We start from the raw sequence: 19,362 nt of genomic DNA, 5'->3' as shown, positions 1-19,362 counted from the left end.
AGGGAGTGCTGTGTTGGGGGGATGTTATACTTGTTTCCTGTACTTAAAGTCCCTGGTTTCTGCTCCCATGGCGTGATCCATAAGCAGTGTGCATCTGTGCCACTGTACCCTTGCTGGATTTGCCCCTGATCCTTGCTGATTTACATCAGCTGAAGATCTGGCCTGTGGATCTTAAATTATAAGTTTTTAGTTTGGTCAGCATTCACCAGGCATAGAGTGTCCAACTCTTCAAGGTTTAGCAAAAATGTTAATAAAACCTAAGTTTAAAGTACATCAGTACTGAACTGCAGTCACCTTTACTAACAACACGGTGCTTATGCAAATATGTTTCCTAATGGAAGTTTTAGATGCAATAATGGAATCTGGCAGCACAATTGTTCTGTCTTCTGGGCTTCTTGGCTCTTGCTTGTGTTGAGCCTGTGCTACTTTTTGCTCTGGGTATTTGTGTTGATAATTCATTTATTTACTGAACATTTGTAGTCCTTTTTGATGTGAGGTTAGGGTATTTGTTAGGAAGACTTTTTAAATTGTTAACCACCCTTTCCTCTGTCTTGCCCAACCAGGTTAAATGACTTCTAAGTATTATTGCTAGTCAGTAAATGGACAGTTTTCTGTTGGCTTATAACTTATGATTGGGTTTCACTACTTTGACTCTTGCATATGTAGTAGCAGTAATCAAAATCAAAATTTATAATGTTTTGTCTAGGTAAAGGTTACTTTTGAGATCCCTCTGAAATCATATTTGTTTTCTTTTATCCCTTTTCTGAAATATTTTAATGTAAAAATGTTGGAGTATTTGAAGAGCTCTTATGCATAAAGGCACATTCAGTAATTGAATTTGATTAATTGAATTAATATTAGAATACTGTATTATGAAATCCTCCAAAATGTAGCATCGCTAGTGTAAAAAAAAAAAAAAAAAAAAAAGGCCTGCATCTTCCTAAATCTGTTGACAAAATTGCAGTAGCTTACAATTAACACTTAATAAATTTATTCTTATACGTTCAGCTTCCTGAGTGTTCATTAAGAAAGCATTTATAATAGAAACCTTTCAGTTTTGTAGCTAATATATACCATTTTCCACATTTAAAACGGCATTAAACATTTAATAATAGAGGCTGCCTTTGTAACAAAACATTTGTATTCAAAAAAATAATGTACAGAGAATTTAAGAAAATACAAGCTAGTATAGTGGGGGTTGTGATACCCTGGAGTATTGCAAGATCCTTTCAGGGGTACCAGACAATGTTGGCATTGTTAGGTGTGCAAACACCTACACACGATTCAGAAGATTTTAAATAGTGTCAAAACCTGGTGAGGTCTTGGTGAGTTTTTGCAACAAAACAATTGCTCAGTTATTTTTCCATAAAAAATGGATGAAGGCTAAGAGCTGGCATTCTCTCAGGGGAGCCTTGAGTTTCAAAAGACTGAGAAGCATTAGTGTAAGTATTTAGGAATAAGGAGAGAACTTTTTTGACTTTAGGTGAAGGTCCATCTTGACAGTAAACTTCAGCTTGCTTTTTCAGATTTTTCTTTTTTTGAAATATTTTTGCTTGAATTTTTTAATTCTGTATAAGCATGGTTTGCAAATTTAATAATTTCTCAATATCAGGTTTGTTCTGAGTTCATACCAAATAACAAAGTTTAATTTTCGGATTGCTTGATAATTGCTTAATTTAGACCCAGTTTACTTCTTTCAAATTGTTTTTTTTTTTTTTGGCAAAACCGACATCTCTTTGAGCATGTGAATCTGTTATAGGCATGTTTACATTTTATTTACAACAAATTGAGCCTATGCAATGAATGTCTATTGAAATTATTGTCACATCATAGAAGACAGTTGTCAATTTTGCCTTGAGCAAATAACAGCATCAATGATCAGCTCAGTTTTCAGTGAACTTAAACCACTGCAAACATTTTGCATAATTTCCAAACTCAAATACATAGTTAATTCATAATTAGAGGTGCACTGATATATCGGTTGCATATTGGATCGGCACCAATTAACAGGAAAATTTAACATTATTGGCAATTGCCTTTTTTTGGCTAATAATATCACCGATAAATGCCACGTGCATGTGTACAGCCGCAGCATGCATGTGGCTAGGAATGCAGCCCTACAGCATGGAAACCAGCTTCCTGCTAGTAAGTCTGTGGTGGGGAGGGGTGTTGGAGGGGGCAGATCGAGGCTCCCACAGTGAGGGAGGAAGGGGGGCAGGGGCAGGCACTGCCCAGTCAGGGCAGGGCATGGGATGGAGCTGCAGGCAGCTCATCTGGGGGGCGCAAGGGAGGTGGGAGGAAGCTCCCCATTGCTGTGCTGCCTCTCAGGGGAGGCATGGGGGGGCATATGCCCCCTGGATTTGTGCACAGGGCAAGGATGGGCTACCTGTTGCAAGCTCAGGTCCAGGGGCTGCACCAGCCTCTTCCGCATGGGGGGCTGGGCCAGGGCTGCACTCTGGCTGGGTAGTGCTGGGAGGGGCGGTTATGGGGGGGTGCTGTGGGGAATTTTGGGGTAGCTGTAGCCCCCCCAGCTCAATCGTAACATCTCCCCTGCTCAGGACACTGCGTTCTCCTGCAGCTAAGACCACCCTGCCACCACCTGTCTCAAGTGTAGCCCTGGCTCATCCCCCTGCAGGGAAGAGGCTAGTGTGACCTCTGGCCCTAAGCCTGCAGCTTGCCTTTGCCCTGTGCACAAATCTGTGGGGCACATGCCCCCCATGCCTCCCTTGGGGGGGGTGTGCAGTAGCAGGAAGCCCTCCCCCCTCCCTACTCCCTGTGTCCTCCAGATGAGCTGCCCATGGCTCTGTCTCATGCCCTGCCCTGGGGTTGCATTCACTGCCCCTTTTGGTCCCTCACTGTGAGGGCCTCAATCTGCAACCCCCCCCCCCCCTCCCCACGACAGACTTACCAATAAGGTGCTGCTCTCCACACTGCCTGGCTGCATTCCTGTAAATTGGCTATCAGATTGGTATCGGCCGGTATGGCTGGTTAAACATCAGCCATTGGTATCGGCCAAGAAAATTTTTATTGGTGCACTCCTGTTCATAATATAGTATAGGAGACTAGAAAGAGAAGATTATACAGCAAGATACAATTTCATAGCAACAGCCATCTCTCTCTATGAAAACACTGCATCACAAAACTTTATGACCAGTGTCTCTTCTCTTACTAGGAAGCTGTTACCTAAGGTACAAGTGTTGAAAGAGGATGAGGTCAGGGAGGAATTTGAAAGAAACCTCTCATCCTGGTACTTTTATGTATTAAAGCAACCAGCAAGTGGGGAGTGAGCTAATGTATCCATAAACTTAATGCACAAGAGTATGACTGTGTGAATTTCTTAGTTTGTTAAAATTGGAGTTAAGATTTTATGGCATAGCGTATCATTAACCCAATTAATATAAACTGTAGTAATTTGCATCAGTTTTGAAGATTTCACCATTGCATGACTTGCTAGGCTAAAGAAACGTTCTTAATAAAACGTGTTCTGTGTTTGTGTTAAGTGGTATAAGTGTCCTTTCTTTCTTTTTTTTTCATAGCCGAGCAAAAGATGTGACAGTGCCAGCAAAGATTCCAGTTAATTTCTTCTCCTCAAGATCTCCAGTCATTGATCTTTTTCGGGGACAGTTGGATTATGCAGATCATCTTCGTCAAGATTCTGAAGTTGTGTTATATTTTTTCTATGCCCCATGGTGTGGGCAGTCTGTCGCAGCAAGGGAAGAAATCGAACATGTGGCTAGCAGGCTGTCAGACCAGGTAATTCTAATGAAGACACTGCTTTTAAAAAAATGGCTTAATTGAGCTTTTGTTCCTCTCCAAATGGTGAGTGGAATTCTTTTTTCCTTTGGCAACATGCAGTTCCATACAAAGTTGAATGATTATTGGGACTTGAATGACCACATTCAAGGGCAGAATTTAATTTCTTTTTAAAATTTCTGTATAGATAAGTTGTGGTTCCCCTTCTCTTTTGTGTGGTTGTCTCAATTCTGAGAGGGGATCTAGGTGAAAAATTACTGGAATTTTTTCAGAATGTCTTGAATTAGGTTTGGTTTTTTTTGCCCTTGTGAAGCAGCAGAGAACTGGCTTTCCTAATGCTTTCAGACAGCAGGACTCCTGGGAACCTGTTATCTTCAACAGGTGATCATATGAAGGCCTCTGTCTTGTATTAGCTTCTGCCAGCAATACAAGTTATTGTAGGCTTTTAATAAACTGGGAGCTTTACTTAATGTGCTAGATTTTTTTGGAAGAGTTTTAGTGTGTGCATGCATGTGTGCTCATATGATTGTTTCAATCGTCTGTATCCCAATTTTTCCAACACTAGTTCTTGGTCAAAATTAGTAATGTGGTTCTCTTAGTCTTGAGGGGAATCAATGGTTCATTAAAGTTCAGAGAGTTTGCTCATCTCTATAGAGCAAACTATAGATATGAGCAAACTCAAAACAACAACAGCTTTGAGCAGACTTAGCCTAGGAAATATATGCTTTCAGAAGTAAACTTTTCAGGTACTGTTCATTTTATGAAAAGAGTGATTGTAGTGGTAACTTTTTGCCTCTTTAAATATAGTGCACAGAATCAGAAAACACTGAAGACTAGTTAGCTTGACTAAAATCTAATTGGTGATTACATAGCTTATATATAACACTCATTAGCATGTACTATTTCCATCTTCCTATATACTTCCTTCCCAGTTAAGTGCTATTTCTCCTATTTTTCCTCTAATTAAATTACTTTCCCATCTGTTTACCAGCTATGACTTTGTTTTGTTGTTTAATATCTTTGTTTCCTTGTGCTGTCCTTAGACTGGCCCAGAAATAGGAACATTTTCTAAATTTACTTCATTTTATATATTGCCATTGTTTTCAGTTTCAGCACTTTTTGGTTTTGGGTTATTCTGCTGCCTTCTGCAAACGACAAGGAGTAGTTGAGATTTTTTATGGTATTTCACCTTGTTGAAGACTTCTGTAGTTGCTTCTGTGAAACCTTGGGTGATAACCAGCTTACTTTGTTCATTGCTTTCTGCATCTTGGGAGAGATACTACCCACAGAACTGTGAGCGGAGTGTAGAGCAGAAGTATTTCAACAGAATCCTGAGCTTTTTGGAAGCGCACAGTCAGCAGGTTTGCTTTTTGGCATGGTGGGATACAAAGAAAAATCCTACAAGGCACAACATAACTCAGAAAACATATGTTTGTAAGAAGATGAGAATGTGAATTTGTCTTTTAATACATTTTATTGCTGTTTTCATTTTAATTGTGAATCAGAAGTGCCCACACTGTTTACATGGTTTCAACATCACCTTAGCACATGTTTACTTTAAAAAGAAAAGAAAAGATGAAATAAACTATTTGAAACTTGTATGATGTAATAACCTATTCAGAATGTCATCTGCTTGTGAGGAGGTTTATGGATGCAATTCTGATTCGTTGCATACAATTTCTGTGTGTTATGTGGATAGTAGTCTACTACTTCTCCATTTTTTACATATCAGCACTGTATGCTACCTATTCTTCTTCTCCAGTCATTGGATTTGGCTCTTTTAAAAGATTCAGGCTTGTCATTCATACAAGAACACAGCATTTTCAGAAAAGAATAGAAGATTACATGTGATATCCATTTTGAATTTGGCAATAACTTTATTTTAACACCGTTTAATAAAATAATAATAATAATGTTTCTATAGTACTGTTAACCAACCAGGAAAGTTTTCTCATTTTCTTAGGCACTATACAAATACAGAGTAGCAGATCAATGGGGCCTCATAGATCTTACAATCTAGACAGGTAGGCAAATGGATGAGGAGATTTAACACATAAGAAAAGTAAACAATGTTGGCAGCAAGTGACATGTTAATTCTGCAGGCTCTATGTTTTTGTTTTTGGGTTTTTTTTTCTGGGTCTGGTTAGGTGGTCATGAGTTAAGTTGAACAGGAAAAGTAAAGGGAGAGCCCAATGTGGAAGAAAGAGCCAGTGGGGAAATGGCAGAAGAGGAGAAAAAGTCAAGATGATGCATCTTGTCCTCATTAGACAACTCTTTCTGTTCTGCAGGTGCTTTTCGTGGCAGTTAACTGCTGGTGGAACCAGGGGAAATGCAGGAAACAAAAACACTTCTTTTATTTTCCTGTGATACATTTGTACCATCGGAGGTAAGTTATGCAAGTGCAATTAGTCTGGATTCTAAATTGCTTTGGTAGATGGCGATACTGTTTAAATAAAAAATGTGCTAGAAGTGTCATGCTTGCAGCTTGTTATGCACTGGTAAGAGAAGAGATTAATCTCTGGCCTGATAGCTAGCACTAGGCTTCTGTACCACTTGAATTCTCTTTATAATCCTCATAGATATAAGGGCATAAATGGGGCAGAGGTCTAATGCTGGCAAGCCCTCTTCAGAGAGGTGTACTTCATTTTCTTAATTAGTTACTTAGACCTAATCCTGTCCATTTCTTTGTCTTTAAACAAAATTCTGGTAACTTTTTAACTAATGGGAGGTTTGACTCTAATGAGGATCTGAGAATTCAGACTTGCATGATTAGTTGTGTTTTTAATATTTTCTGTTTTCTACAAAGGTGGGTTGTATTACATGGTCCCAATTCACATTGCATCATGTGCATCACATAGTCCCTCTGTTTATGGTCATCTTTAAGTATGTACTTAAGGCAGCAGTGGGTGCCTGGGACACTAGCTCTGGGCACCTACTCAGAGGGGGCACAAGAACGGCAGATGCTGTTGCTGCTGCCCCAGCTGCTTGGGGTGCAAACCCTGGTAGTTACACTTCTGGTTTAATCATTGAAGCTAATTGGATTAAAGCAGGTGCTTAAGTCTGTTTGTGCATTGGGACTATACCAGTGTGTATAATGTGCAGAATTTGAGGATCTTTCTATATCTTTTTTTAAATTTGAAAACAGGATATCGAACACAACGTCCAGTACTCAGTAATAGGAGGTGGATGCTGTCTAGTCTCCCATGCGTGTTTATGCCTGTGACTTTTAAAACCTACACCATTTCTCCTAGTCCTGCATTTCTTCTGAGGGTGGCTGCCTAATCTTCTTAGGTTGTGCAACACTGGAATGGGGTTGTGGGTTTGGGATGTGCACATATGTTTACTAATCTTTCCAATCGGCTAACATTTATATGGAAATTGCACTGATGATTTAAATAGATATAAAGTAAATACATTTATTTCAGTGAAAAATCTTGTAGGGAAGTGCGTCAGTTTAAAACTGTTTCTTTAGTCTGTAAATTTGTCAACACAAACAAGTTATAAAAAATACAGTTTAAACTGACAGAGTGACCACATGCAAAGTTGAGCCTAAATAATAGAAGGTGAGAATTGCAACTAATTTAATTATTCCGGTTTGTCTGAATTCAAGCCAACTCAAATTGTGTCTGAGCTGAGACATATGTTTCCCCAACATGATTCCTATTCATGTAGTCTTTCTTCTTTCTTTTAAGCTTTCTTTTAATCTAAACTGTTTGTATGTATAAACAAACAGAAAATCCACATCAGTTTGCAGGTTGTTATTGAATGATATATTTGAGTTATTTAGGCCATGTAGAGGAGAAATACTTCCCGCAGCTCATGAGACATTAAACCTCTAATATTGTGTACTGTGCATGCAAAGTCATATTTTCCATCTTTCTTTTTTTTCTGACATGATAATGTTTCCAGCTGTTGATACAATGCATGTTGCTAACAATTTAGACATTTGTAGTAATATCAGAGTATCAAATGACATGATCCAGTGGTGTGGCTCTGGAGTATTGATTCAGTCTGTTTGAATAGATTGTATTTTAAGTGCAGATGTAACTTTTCTCATTGTATTAAGTTTATGTATTATAGAAAATGGTTTAAAAAATGAATCAAGGTTCTGACAAACTTCTACAATGGAATGAAAAAAAAGAGTAAAGTTTACACTACATACTTTTAAATGGTATCTCTCTACTGCATCTAATGCTTTTTTTTCTTTTGAGAAACTTATTTTATTTTGCCATATGATATTAAGTTGTTGTCAACTGGGAGTTAACAAAGGTCACTTGTAAAAGACTACTTAATACCTTCTTCTTGCTAGGGTGATAGACAAGTGCAAATGCTGCTATTCTATTTTAATACTTTAAGTTACTTTCTTCAGGAATATTTTTTTCAGGTCTGTATTATTCCAGTCATGTGAATCAATTAATATTGTATGGACCAAACAGAAAAGCCTATCTATCTGTATGCTAACTAGAATATAGGGTAATTTTGCCCTTCTTTATCCACTTTTTTCAATAGGACTCAGAGGCTGTCTTAATTTTCCATTTACCACATTGCAACACGTACAACAATAGCACTGCATTGGAATTGTAGCTTCAGCTGAGAAATTCTGAATTGAACTTTTTTCTGATCTGACAACACCGCTTTTGTCAGTTGTAGAAGATACTGTTCATCATCACAAGGAGTGCCCTCCATTCCCTGGGGACTGAGTATGCTGGCTGTGTAACAGTCCTAGCCTCACCATCCCCAGGAGGGACTCCTTCATTTGTTAATTTAAGTCTTAATGTATTATTATTTTTTTTGGTACTAGTTTTGGACCAATTGAATACAAAGGCCCTATGAGTGCTGTTTATATTGAAAAGTTTGTTCGCCGGGTGATGACACCACTTCTCTACATCTCGTCTCGATCAAAATTACTAGATTTCCTCTCAAATTATGAGGTACTTGTCTCTATTCTCTAGCTTTACAGTTTGTAGTTCTGAAAGAATTTGATTTGTTTTAGGATTAAATATGAACAGCTCTAAAGCAAAGGCTTTTATCAGAGTCTCGGAAACCTGCAGTGCCTCTTAAGTGGTGCAGTTGTAACACACACAACATAGACCAATAATAGCACTTCCTAATGCACTGCCTATATTTTCTGCAGTATATGAATGTTATCCTAGTGTATTGTCACTAATTCTTATTGCACTAGCATCTAGGGTCCACAACAGTTTGGGACCCCAGTGTATGGGTGGCTGTTATATGAACTTAGTAAGAGCAAAGGCTTACCGTGTAAACTGGAAAGGCAGACTGCCAATATATAATTGATTGAATGTTTAAACAGTCAATTGAAAATTGCGCATTTCTAACAAATAAGCAAAATGGGTGGGTAAGAAACGATATGAAATCAATTGAATAAATAACATCTAGAGAAAATCTTTTTCACTAGCTTTATACTTTTAATCCACTTCAGGGAGTTCTTCATTATGTTCCATTAACTTTTAGGTTTTTGCTTTGGAAAGAGGAGCTAAAGTTGGTAACAATACTAATAAATAAATGATTCCCAATTATTGGAACAACACTACCATGTCTGTAACATGATGAAAAAATGGCATAGTACTGTTAAACACAAAATGCCAAGCTGAGTAAAGTGTATTTGTTCTCTGCATTGTGGTAGTGCCAGAGGTTACTAGCTGCTTTCCAACTGTGAATAAACCATGCTATCTGCTTTGAACAGCAGGCAGACAGATGAAGGCTGGGTGAAAGGAATACCACGTACAAATGAAATCAGTGTGGTTGGCACATGTCTTAGTAACTGCTTGATTGTTTGTTTCAGTTTATTGGAGGGGTGGTTTGGCACAGAAGAGAGGGATGATGAGGGAGGGAATATATTTGAATGGGAGGAAGAATGACTGGCAGATAAGTTGAAAGCAAACTGGTGGGAAAGAAAAGGGAGCTGGTAGTTTGTCAGGGTGGTTAGCTCTGAAAAATGAGGTCCTGATGTGATGGGAGTTTACCTAAAGGGAAGAGAGCAAACGCATTTAAAAAAGATCTGAAAATCTACTAGCTCATAGATATAGTATCTAATGGGATTGGGAGGCTGGTAAGATTCTTGGTAAGGCTAACGTTCTGCCTGTGAAGAGCTCTAGACTTCCTGTTTCTCATGTTGAAACTTTTGTGAGTTAATGGTAGTGGAAGTCTCGGGCTCCCAAACCCATGGTACGTGCAACCCTTTTTATGTATTGCTTTGATGCAAGAATCAGTTTTGGACTGGCTTGTTCTTGTCCCAAGAGTGCCAGCTGCCAGAGGCACTTGGGATATGATTTACTTTAACGATATTGTCTGTCTGCTTCACTGCTAGCCCACCATCTGTGGTCTGGATCAGAGTAAAAAAAGTTAGAACTACATTGTTCTGTTGCCCTGTGGTGAAATGCTTGCTGGTCAGTGGGAGGCTTGCATAGACCTCAGCGGTGGTACTTGTTTCATATGTAGCAACTAAACATTTTAGTTGTCATTGCATACTAGATATTCAGTAGCTTGTCAGATTCAGTATGATTCAGTGCTGAATGACCACCGGTATTTCTGCCCTTTGTTACCTTCCTATCTAAAGGCTCCTTACTCTGTTTCATTCTGTGTTTTGTTTTTTTGTTTCTGTGTGCGTCTCTGTCAAGTTTTTGGATCAGCTGGGTTTTCTTCCTATACGTTACTTATTCTTTCTGGTAAAGTGGTCAGCAACGAACTGATTAAAGTTAGCAATAAAATTTCGTAGGTCAAATGAGATTATTGAAGAATTAATACATAACCCCCTCCTAACCACGGCTTCAGGGCGTCTGTTGTTGCAGGCAGGTATTACTGGATTTTTAAAGCTTGACTTAGAAGTTTTTATTTGAGGCTATGAAAGTAAGAACTTTGTTTAACTGAAAACCTAAGCTCTGATTGTGCCGCTGGTTAATAGTTCATGTTTTGGTGATATCTAGTTAGAATTCCTCTCATCGCAATCAGGTTGTCTCTTACAGTTTAATTCTTTATTCTTCATTATGGAGGCCACACTAAAATGGTAGTACAGTGTTGGCCTGTGCAATGAATACTGCAGTCCTGCAGTCACTAAAAGTACTTAACAGAACATGACATGGGCATATAGTACATATGTGGGTTAAAGGCTGTAGAAAATAATATGGATTAACACTTTAAACAGGTAGATCCACAAAATGATAACCTTTATGCCCATTTCTATATACTTGTTTACTTTGTACAGTTTATAACACACCTTTCATGATTTGATGATCTAATTTTGTTGTGGGTTTTTTTTTTTGTCTAGTCAGACCTGTCCTCCAAGCAGAACAGTATCTGTTGAAAATGAAATAGTACTTCTTGGAAGTATGTATTTGTGAAAATATCTAATGTTGTGGGTTTGACTTAAATTTATGGAAGGCTGAAAGTTCAGCGTTCAACCTAGCACTCTCTTCTTATCTCGCACTGACCTTTCAGGGAAACTGTTGCATTATTTATGCAATATTCCAGAAGTTCCATGAAGGCCACAATTATAGAAGTCCTTTTAGGTCAAATTCTTATTTTTGTTAATGTAATTCCAACTTTGTGTGCATTAGGGTAGTTAGTTGATTTAATTTATCTTACCTGATACTAAAGATAAGACATCTTCATGGCGTAAATCTTTGCATTTTGTACTCATATCCAGATATATGGAGGTAGTTAAGCCTAAGCTTCCCAACCTTTTCCCCAGCATGATCCCATTTAAACACTAGAAAATTTTTGTGACCCCAAAAATGATGTAGACAAGATCAATGCCTCTTCCCTCCCTCCACAAGCAGTGTGGCTGGAGTGGGGCCTGTGGGAGGATGCAGGCTGCCTGCTGTGGGCTCAGGGGGACCCACCTCAGAAAGGTGTGGGGGAGGCTTGGTGCTGCTGCCAGGAGCCCCATGCCAGCAGCAGCATTAAGTTGTGCCCTTTGTTGCTGCTGGGCAGGCAGAGAGTGCCTTACAGTGGTGGCCCAGCTGGCGTGGGGCTCCCAGCAGTGGCACCTAGCGTTTCCATCTGCTTGGTAGGACAGCAGGGCATGGAGCCATGAGCCCACAGCAGATAGCCCGCATCCCTCCCCGCCCTCTGCAGAAACCTGGGGGGACGCATCCCCCCCATACCTCTCTCCCCAAGGGTGCACACAGCAGGAGGAAGCCAGCCCCCCCCCCCCCCCCCCCACTACCTCCTGGACAATCTGCCTGTGGCTCCATCTTGCTCTTCCAAATGGTCCCTGCATTCCTGCCCTGGCCTTGGACCCCGTGCACTGACCTGGCTGGGCAGGGCCCCCTGCCCAGTGTCCTTCCTCACTGTGGGGTCCTCAATCTGCTCTTCCCTTCCTCCTCCCTCCTTACCCCCATAGACTTACCTGGAAGGAGCTGTTCTCCATGCTGCCGGGCTGCCATGTGTATGTGCGCATGTGCATATGCACATGGCACCCACTGCCTGATTGCCTTCCTCATGTTCCCCCCGCCCCAAGCAGCCCCTTGTAGGCTGAAACTCTGCTGTCCTGCAATGGGAGCTTGCCATTTCCTGCCTCTTGTGTGTGATTGATTTTTTTTTTTTTTTCCCCATTATAATGGGTTAACATTGTCAAGTGTCTTTGCAACCTCATTTTTTATCATTGTGACCCCAAATGGGGATTGTTACTCCAAGGTTGGGAACCATTGTCATAGCCCATCTCTATCCCCAAGTATCACCCAGATCCACTTCCATTTTCCATCCTGCTACTTTGCTTTCTGCTTCCTGCTCTATGTTCCCTGCCCAGTCAGCTTCTCTACTTTGTGATCCTGCCCGATCTGATACACTGCTTCCTGCTCCTTCCCCACACAAAGACTGTCCATGCCACTTGTAGCATGTGCGCTGCAGGTTGGCTACCTCTATTCTGGCGAATTCTAACACAGATTATTTTAGTAGGAGATTATTTTCAATAAATAGACATAATGAGGTATGTTCCAGTGTGAGCAAGGGATGTGAGCAGGTCATTAGTATATATTATTATCATGCTTAAGTGCAGTGGTTGTAGCTCTTTCCTGCAAACCCATGGCATTATTAGCATTTAATAAACACTCTTCTGTTAAGATGATGCAATCCTTCACTGCTGAAGACATCAGTGACAGTGTGTGTTTCTAGCTAGGGGTATCCAGCATGCCACTCTTAAAAATACTTCTGAATTAATAACAATGAATCAATGTTTTAATCTATCTAAAACACAGTGGCCTTAGTGTGACAAACAGGTTATTAGCCTGGGTTCAGCTTTACTCACATGTGGCAATTTTGCTTGTGGTTCCAAAGTTGGCAGGTGCAGAGCTAGTTTGGTTGTTTTTTTTCAAGATGACCCAACAAAACCACTTCAGAAAATATTATTTTCTGTGTTGTATTGTACTGGGGGGGAAAGTGTGTGAATAACCAATTACTATTTAAGGGCGTTAGTTACCAGTTCATAGTTACTAGTCATATCTGTCCTTGCTTTTCCTATTTGTTTACACTGGCAAAAAAGTAAATGTACAAAACATTTTTGCTAAGACCAGCCATGTCATAAGGGATGTTGAAAGATTTGAACAGTATTTTATTTAAATTCGGCATCTTAATTAATTTTGTTTCTTTTTAGAATGATTAATAGAGTATCTCAGTCATGTGACTTGTGTAAAATTTAAGATGAAAATTATCAAGTAATTGAAAAATATTGTGTTGCATCAGTAGTTAAGAATAAGTTTAAAAGCTATTCTTAATACCACAAGAGGGCGTGCAAAAGCTATGATAAAATATATGGTTGAAATGCTAGTATTTTATAGGCTTTTAAGTCCTGATTCTCTTCTCTCATATCACTTACAATATTTTCTTGAAGCCAGTGGAGTTGCACTAGTGTAAAAGCATTATGAAATCAGAACTGGGATAGTCCTATTTGAGAGAGGCAGCAAAAATCCTGAAATAGCTTTTGAACTCTTAGATGAGACAACAATATGTATGTTTTCAGGAGCTAAGACAGCACCATCTTATCTTTTAAAGCAACAAACAATGCTTATCCCTGTTCCCTGAGTTGGACAGGTATAACAGTTACTAACCTGACTTTTTTTTAAAAGGAACACCTTCCCGGGCATTTTGCAAGGAAGAGGGGCTGCTTCTGTAGTCAGGTGAGAAGAATAAACAAAAGACACCAAAATATAACATGCTCATGCCAGTCCAACTTTTTAGGGAGACTGATGTTCATCCAGTATGCAGGAGGAGCTTGTATATATCCACTATACCTGGAGAATGCCAGTTTTTGTCTTTGCTGCAGTACTGGGGAAAAGCCTCTTGACCAGTATGCACAAAGTGAGCCATTTGTTCACAAGTTGCTTAGGAAGGTGGCTCAGCAGTGGTTTTGACTCATAAAACTGGCCTCCTCTCTACCACTTTAGTGAGTCTTATCACTGCTCTTTACTCTCCATCTCCTTTCCTGAGAGGCTGCGGACTAATTTTGGTCCTAGCTAGGATATGCCCTCCTGTCTCTTATCCCTGATCCTGAAATAGCTTGAGAGGAAATGAAATGCTGAGTGGGCTGTGCATGTCTTTAGGAAAGCAAAGAGACTTTTTCCATATTAAGTCAATTCACCCAGTACCAGTATACACAATTCCTTTCTTATCTTTAGAGCCTCAGCTCTAAATAAGACTTAAGAAATAAGACTTATGGGGTCTGAAGGGCCCAAGAGGAACAGACTTTTTTTTCTGTTTTAAATGTTTTTCTCCTTTATGATCTATCACTCTTCTGACTGGATGTCCTCAGGAGGCCTACTCAAGAAGTTGATTTCTGTCCTGCAAAAATTTGGCAAGGAACTGCTGCTCCAGAATAGCCAATAACTGTAGTCAGGGTATTTGTGTAGAACAGTGGTTTGTAACATGGTGCTCGCAGGCATCATGGGTACAACTTCAAAAGAGTACAAAGTAAAGGGAAGCTGCATTTTGAAGTTGCAGATCTAATGCAATTTTAAGTAATGGATGAGATGATCAGATTGATCTAAATTCGGAACTTTAATATTCATATCGACGCCTGCTGCTTTTTCTTTTAAACTCGTATGTGCCCTCGGGCACATGAACTTTGGGAAATCCTGGTCTAGAATGTGGAAAACCCAGGTTTACGTCACCAATCCAATGAATATTTACTTGTTTATACAAAGTGGATCATCTGAAATATAGTGTAGATCTGAGAGGCAGAAGCATGTCTTGGTACAGCAGTGCCTGGCACTGTACTGGAGCAGCATAGACATACCCAATATCAGTGATTCTCAACTGCAGTAACACAGTACCCTGTAATGCCATTAAATCCTTTTTGGAGTACTAAATTGCCCCCACTATCAGGGACCCCGAATTCTGCGGCAAGCCATACCCCTCCCGTCCATGATGCTCCCACAAAACTGCCGGTGGGCCAGGTGAAACTATTCTTTGGGCCAGACTGGGCTCATGGGCTGTGTTTGACACTCCAGCTATAATTAAACAGCTAGAGAGTCTTTTTTTTTTTTTTTTTTCCTACTGAGACAACTCTTTCCTGACTTGCATCTCTTGTGCTAAATAAGATGCATTAACTATAGCAGATGTTAGTCTTAAGCTAGGGGATATGACTAATAAAACTACTGAGGAGCCGTGTCACCTTGTGCTTGATCCCTACATGAGTTGGCTGAGTGAGCACCTTAGCCTAATTTTCTTGCATAGTAGCATGTACTTGCTACTAGCAACAGTAATAAGGACAGCTGCCAATTAATAGGGCAGCACAGGTGAGGGTTGCCAGGGCAACTAATGTTGGTCAGCTGGCTAAAAGAGGGCAGGGCCGGGCCTTTATAAACAGCCCAGGCCGGAGCCTAGCTAGCAGTTCCCTTCTGGCCGCCGCAGGAGCTCTGCGGGGTAGCTGAGCAGTCTGAGTCGATGGTTGCAGCCTGATCACCGTGACTGGCTGCAATGATGCAGGCAAGTGAACTCTATAAGAGACCGTGACTAAGGAGCCGAGTGAGTGTTGGGTTATAAGCCAGGAGGCTTCTTGTGTTTGTGTTATAGCCGTTGGGCTCTTGGTTTAGTTATGGTTGTACTGGAAGACCGGGTGAGGCTGTAGGGGTGTGAGGAGGCCTCACAGGAGCTCCCCAATAATCTGGGGGTCCCGGGTGCCCAGTAGTGGCACAGCGAGCGGTGCCAGTGGGGCACAGCTGTTTGCGCCGGAGAGACACAGTGTGCGGGGTTTCGGACCCCAGCCCGTGAGGGCAGTATTTTGCCCAGTGGGGCAAGTGACCCAGGAAAGGGTCAAGGGGCCAGGCACAGCTGCGGCCACCTGAGCCCCAAGCACGGGAAACACGGAAGCGAGACCCCAGAGGGGGCAACGAGCGCGAGAGGCGCGGCACAGGCCCCAGAGGGGGCAAGGGTGAGGGCTCAGCTTTGTTTGGGGGTGCGTTGGCCCAGCCCTGGAGCCAAAGGGGGCAGCGAAGAGCCCCGGAGCTAGTGTGGGATCCCGACCCCAGCCCAGCAGGGCAGTATTGGGAGTAAAGCCCGAGTATGGCGTGAGACCCCAAAGGAGGGTCAGGGGGCCAGGCAAGGCTATGGCCACCTGAACCCCGACCGCGGGAAGCGCGGCACAGGCCCCAGAGAGGGTGAGGGAAGCGTGAGCAGCACGGCACAGGCCCCAGAGGGGGCGGGAGCCCTAGACAGGGCAGGGAAGCTCGAGCAGCGCAACACAGGCTCCAGTGAGGGCTGAGCAAAACAGAGCTCAACAGAGCTGTACAGAAGCCCAGGTGGGGTGAGAGGGGAATAGAAGCCCAGGAGGGGCGAATATATGACAGGAGAACGTCCGGTACAGCTGCGAGGCTTGGGGCATGCTAAAGGGGAGGTTTGGAGGCACGCATCGCCCATAAGGCAGGGGTGCACTGGGGCAGCCCCAATCGGAATGGGGCATAGAGCGGAGTAGTGTCCGAGGCGAGACAAGGCAGCCTCCCTGACTGAACTTAGAACATCAAAGACGGGGTGGGTGAGTTGAGGGTGCTGAATCACTTAATTGGACACGGCAGGGAGCGCTAGCGGGATCATGGCTGCCCCTGCACCCACTCCGTGACATAGCACAAAAAGAAGTACATGATTTTAATACTTGTTTTTCTTATTATATAAATATAGCCCAGTGGTGCTCAAGCTTTTGGCCTTTGGACCAAATGAATGGGGTGGGGCTTAAGCCCCGAGTAGCAGAATTGGGCTCTGGAGGCCCAGTGCTTCCTCTGCCTGGCCCTGTGCACTGGGATCAGACACTTGATCCAACACACAGAGCCTGGGGCTCCAGGAACCTGATGAGTTGGCAGGAGGGGAGCAGCGGTACTGGGAGGAGCAGGAGCCATGTGGGCCAAATGATGTGGTGCCATGAGCTGGATCTGTCCTATGGGATGGGATTTGAGCACTTATTTTAGCCTAAAGATGAATTCCCTTTAGTTTATAACCTAGAAATTTCTCTCAAGTTATTAGGTAGGAATACATCTTTTATCACAGAGTCTTTCTTTGTATTGGTTTTCCTTTGTTTTGACAAAATTGTTCTTCTGTGTTTCTAAAAGTCTCTGAAAACCTACATATAGTTTGAGGGACAATACTTCAAAATCAGATGGCCTTCAAGTTTATAAGAAAACAAGGAGGCTTGAATAGGATGGATAGCCAAGAGCAAAGAATCAATATTTTAAAAACTATTTATAGAAATGTCTATAAGCCTCAGCCTTTGGCTTCTTGAAACATTTTATCATGATGACTAAATGCAAACAGAGTCCTGAATATTCTCATTCTTCTTCCATCCAGTAGTTTTCAAACCATAAGCATGTTTCACAGTTTTTGGTATTCAAAACTAAACTTGGGAAATAGTGTGCTATACGACTGTAATTATCTTGTGATATGTATGTAATGGTTTGATCTTCCTGTTTCTGTAAGAGACACATCACCTGCTTAAACATTTTCGTTGCTTTCTTCATGTATTTTTAAACTAAGGTAATGCTGTCTAAAAGAAAAATATAACGATTAACCAATCTTTCAGCTGCTAGGGAAAGGAGAAGGTAACAATTTAGTTACTCTGTATTGCCTCATGCTTTGTCTAAATTCAGACTTGTTTCTCATCTTTCTTCCTTCCGTATTTTCATAGTTAAATTGTTTTACTAACTAGTCCTACCCCATTTCTTATTTTGATTATTCTTGTATCTAAATGCTGTAGCTGAGGAGCTGTGTCACTTTGTGCTTGACATCATAGAAAAACAGAACAGGTCAGCCTGATGTATACATAGAATCATAGAAAATTAGGGTTGGAAGGGACCTCAGGAGGTCATCTAGTCCAACCCCCTGCTCATAGCAGGACCATCCCCAACTAGATCATCCCAACCGAGACTTTGTCTAGCTGGGCCTTGAAAACCTCCAAGGATAGAGCTTCTACCACCTTTTATAGGTAACCTGTTCCAGTGTTTTACTATCCTCCTAGGGAGAAAATTCTTCCTAATACCTAACCTAAACCTCCCTTGCTGCAACTTGAAACCATTGCTCCTTGTTCTGTCATCTGCCATCACTAACAGCAGTTAAGCTCCATCCTCTTTTGACCCCCCCCCCCCCTTCAGGTAGTTGAAGGCTGCTATTAAATCCCACCTCAGTCTTCTCTTCTTTAGACTACATGAGCCCAGTTCCCTCAGCCTTTCCTCATAAGTCATATCCCCCAGCCCCACACCATTTTTGTTACCCTCTGTTGGATTCTTTGCAATTTGTCCACATCCTTTCTGTGCTGGAGGGGCCCAAAACTGAACACGGTACTGCTGATGTGGCCTCATCAGTGCTGATCAGAGGGGAATAATCACTTCCCTTGACCTACTGCCAAGACTCCTACCAATGCAGCCCAGGATGCCGTTAGCCTTCTTTGCAACAAGGGCACACTGTTGGTTCATATTTAGCTTATTGTTTTCTGTAACCCCAGGTCTTTTTTCTGCAGAGCGGCTACCCAGCCAGTCAGCGCCCAGCCTGTATTGGTGCGAGGGATTGTTCTATCCTAAGTGCAAGACTTTGCACTTGTCCTTGTTGAACCTTACGAGATTCCTTTTGGTGCAATCTTCCAATTCGTCTAAGTCACTCTGAATCCTAGCCTTACTCTCTAGTGTATCTACTACTCCCCTCAGCTTGGTGTCATTTGCAGACTTGCTGAGGGTGCACTCTATGCCATCTTCTAGGTCATTGATGAAGACATTGAACAAAACCGGCTCCAGCACCGACCCTTGGGGCACTCCACTTGATACTGGATGCCAACTAGACATCGAGCCATTGATTACTACGCTCTGAGCCTGATGCTCCAGCCAGTTTTCTATCCACCTTGCAGTCCATTCATCCAGCCCATACTTCTTTAGTTTCCCTGCAAGAATGCTGTGGGAGACCAAATCAAAAATCTTGCTAAAATCAAGGTATACCACATCCACTGGTCTCCCCACATCCACAGAGCCGGTCATGCTGACTATTCTTAATTACCTTTTTCTCCTCCAAGTGCTTAAAAATGGATTCCTTGAGGATCTTCATGATTTTTCCAAGGACTGAGGTGAGGCTGACTGGTCTATAGTTCCCTGAATCTTCCTTTTTCTCTTTCTTAAATATGAG

General features: G+C 41.7%; 1 protein-coding gene across 3 annotated transcripts in view; it reads left to right on the top strand.

The window, feature by feature from the left end:
- Nucleotides 1-19,362, top strand: part of TXNDC11 (thioredoxin domain containing 11) — a 111,671-nt gene that overhangs the window by 8,450 nt on the left and 83,859 nt on the right. For 2 of the 3 annotated variants that reach the window (XM_090024801.1, XM_090024800.1), the window contains exons 2-4: nt 3,537-3,753; nt 6,042-6,139; nt 8,555-8,684. In XM_090024801.1, the coding sequence (XP_089880927.1) occupies nt 3,537-3,753; nt 6,042-6,139; nt 8,555-8,684 (445 nt within the window). Of the gene's footprint in view, nt 1-3,536; nt 3,754-6,041; nt 6,140-8,554; nt 8,685-19,362 lie in introns of those variants that run through there. The other variant, XM_090024802.1, reaches the window with a different exon arrangement.

This window comes from Crocodylus siamensis, chromosome 12, assembly GCF_052110815.1.
Source record: "Crocodylus siamensis isolate JL-2025a chromosome 12, ASM5211081v1, whole genome shotgun sequence".
In the NCBI taxonomy this organism is placed as follows: Eukaryota; Metazoa; Chordata; order Crocodylia; family Crocodylidae; genus Crocodylus; species Crocodylus siamensis.
This window is presented reverse-complemented; position numbering and strand designations above follow the sequence as displayed.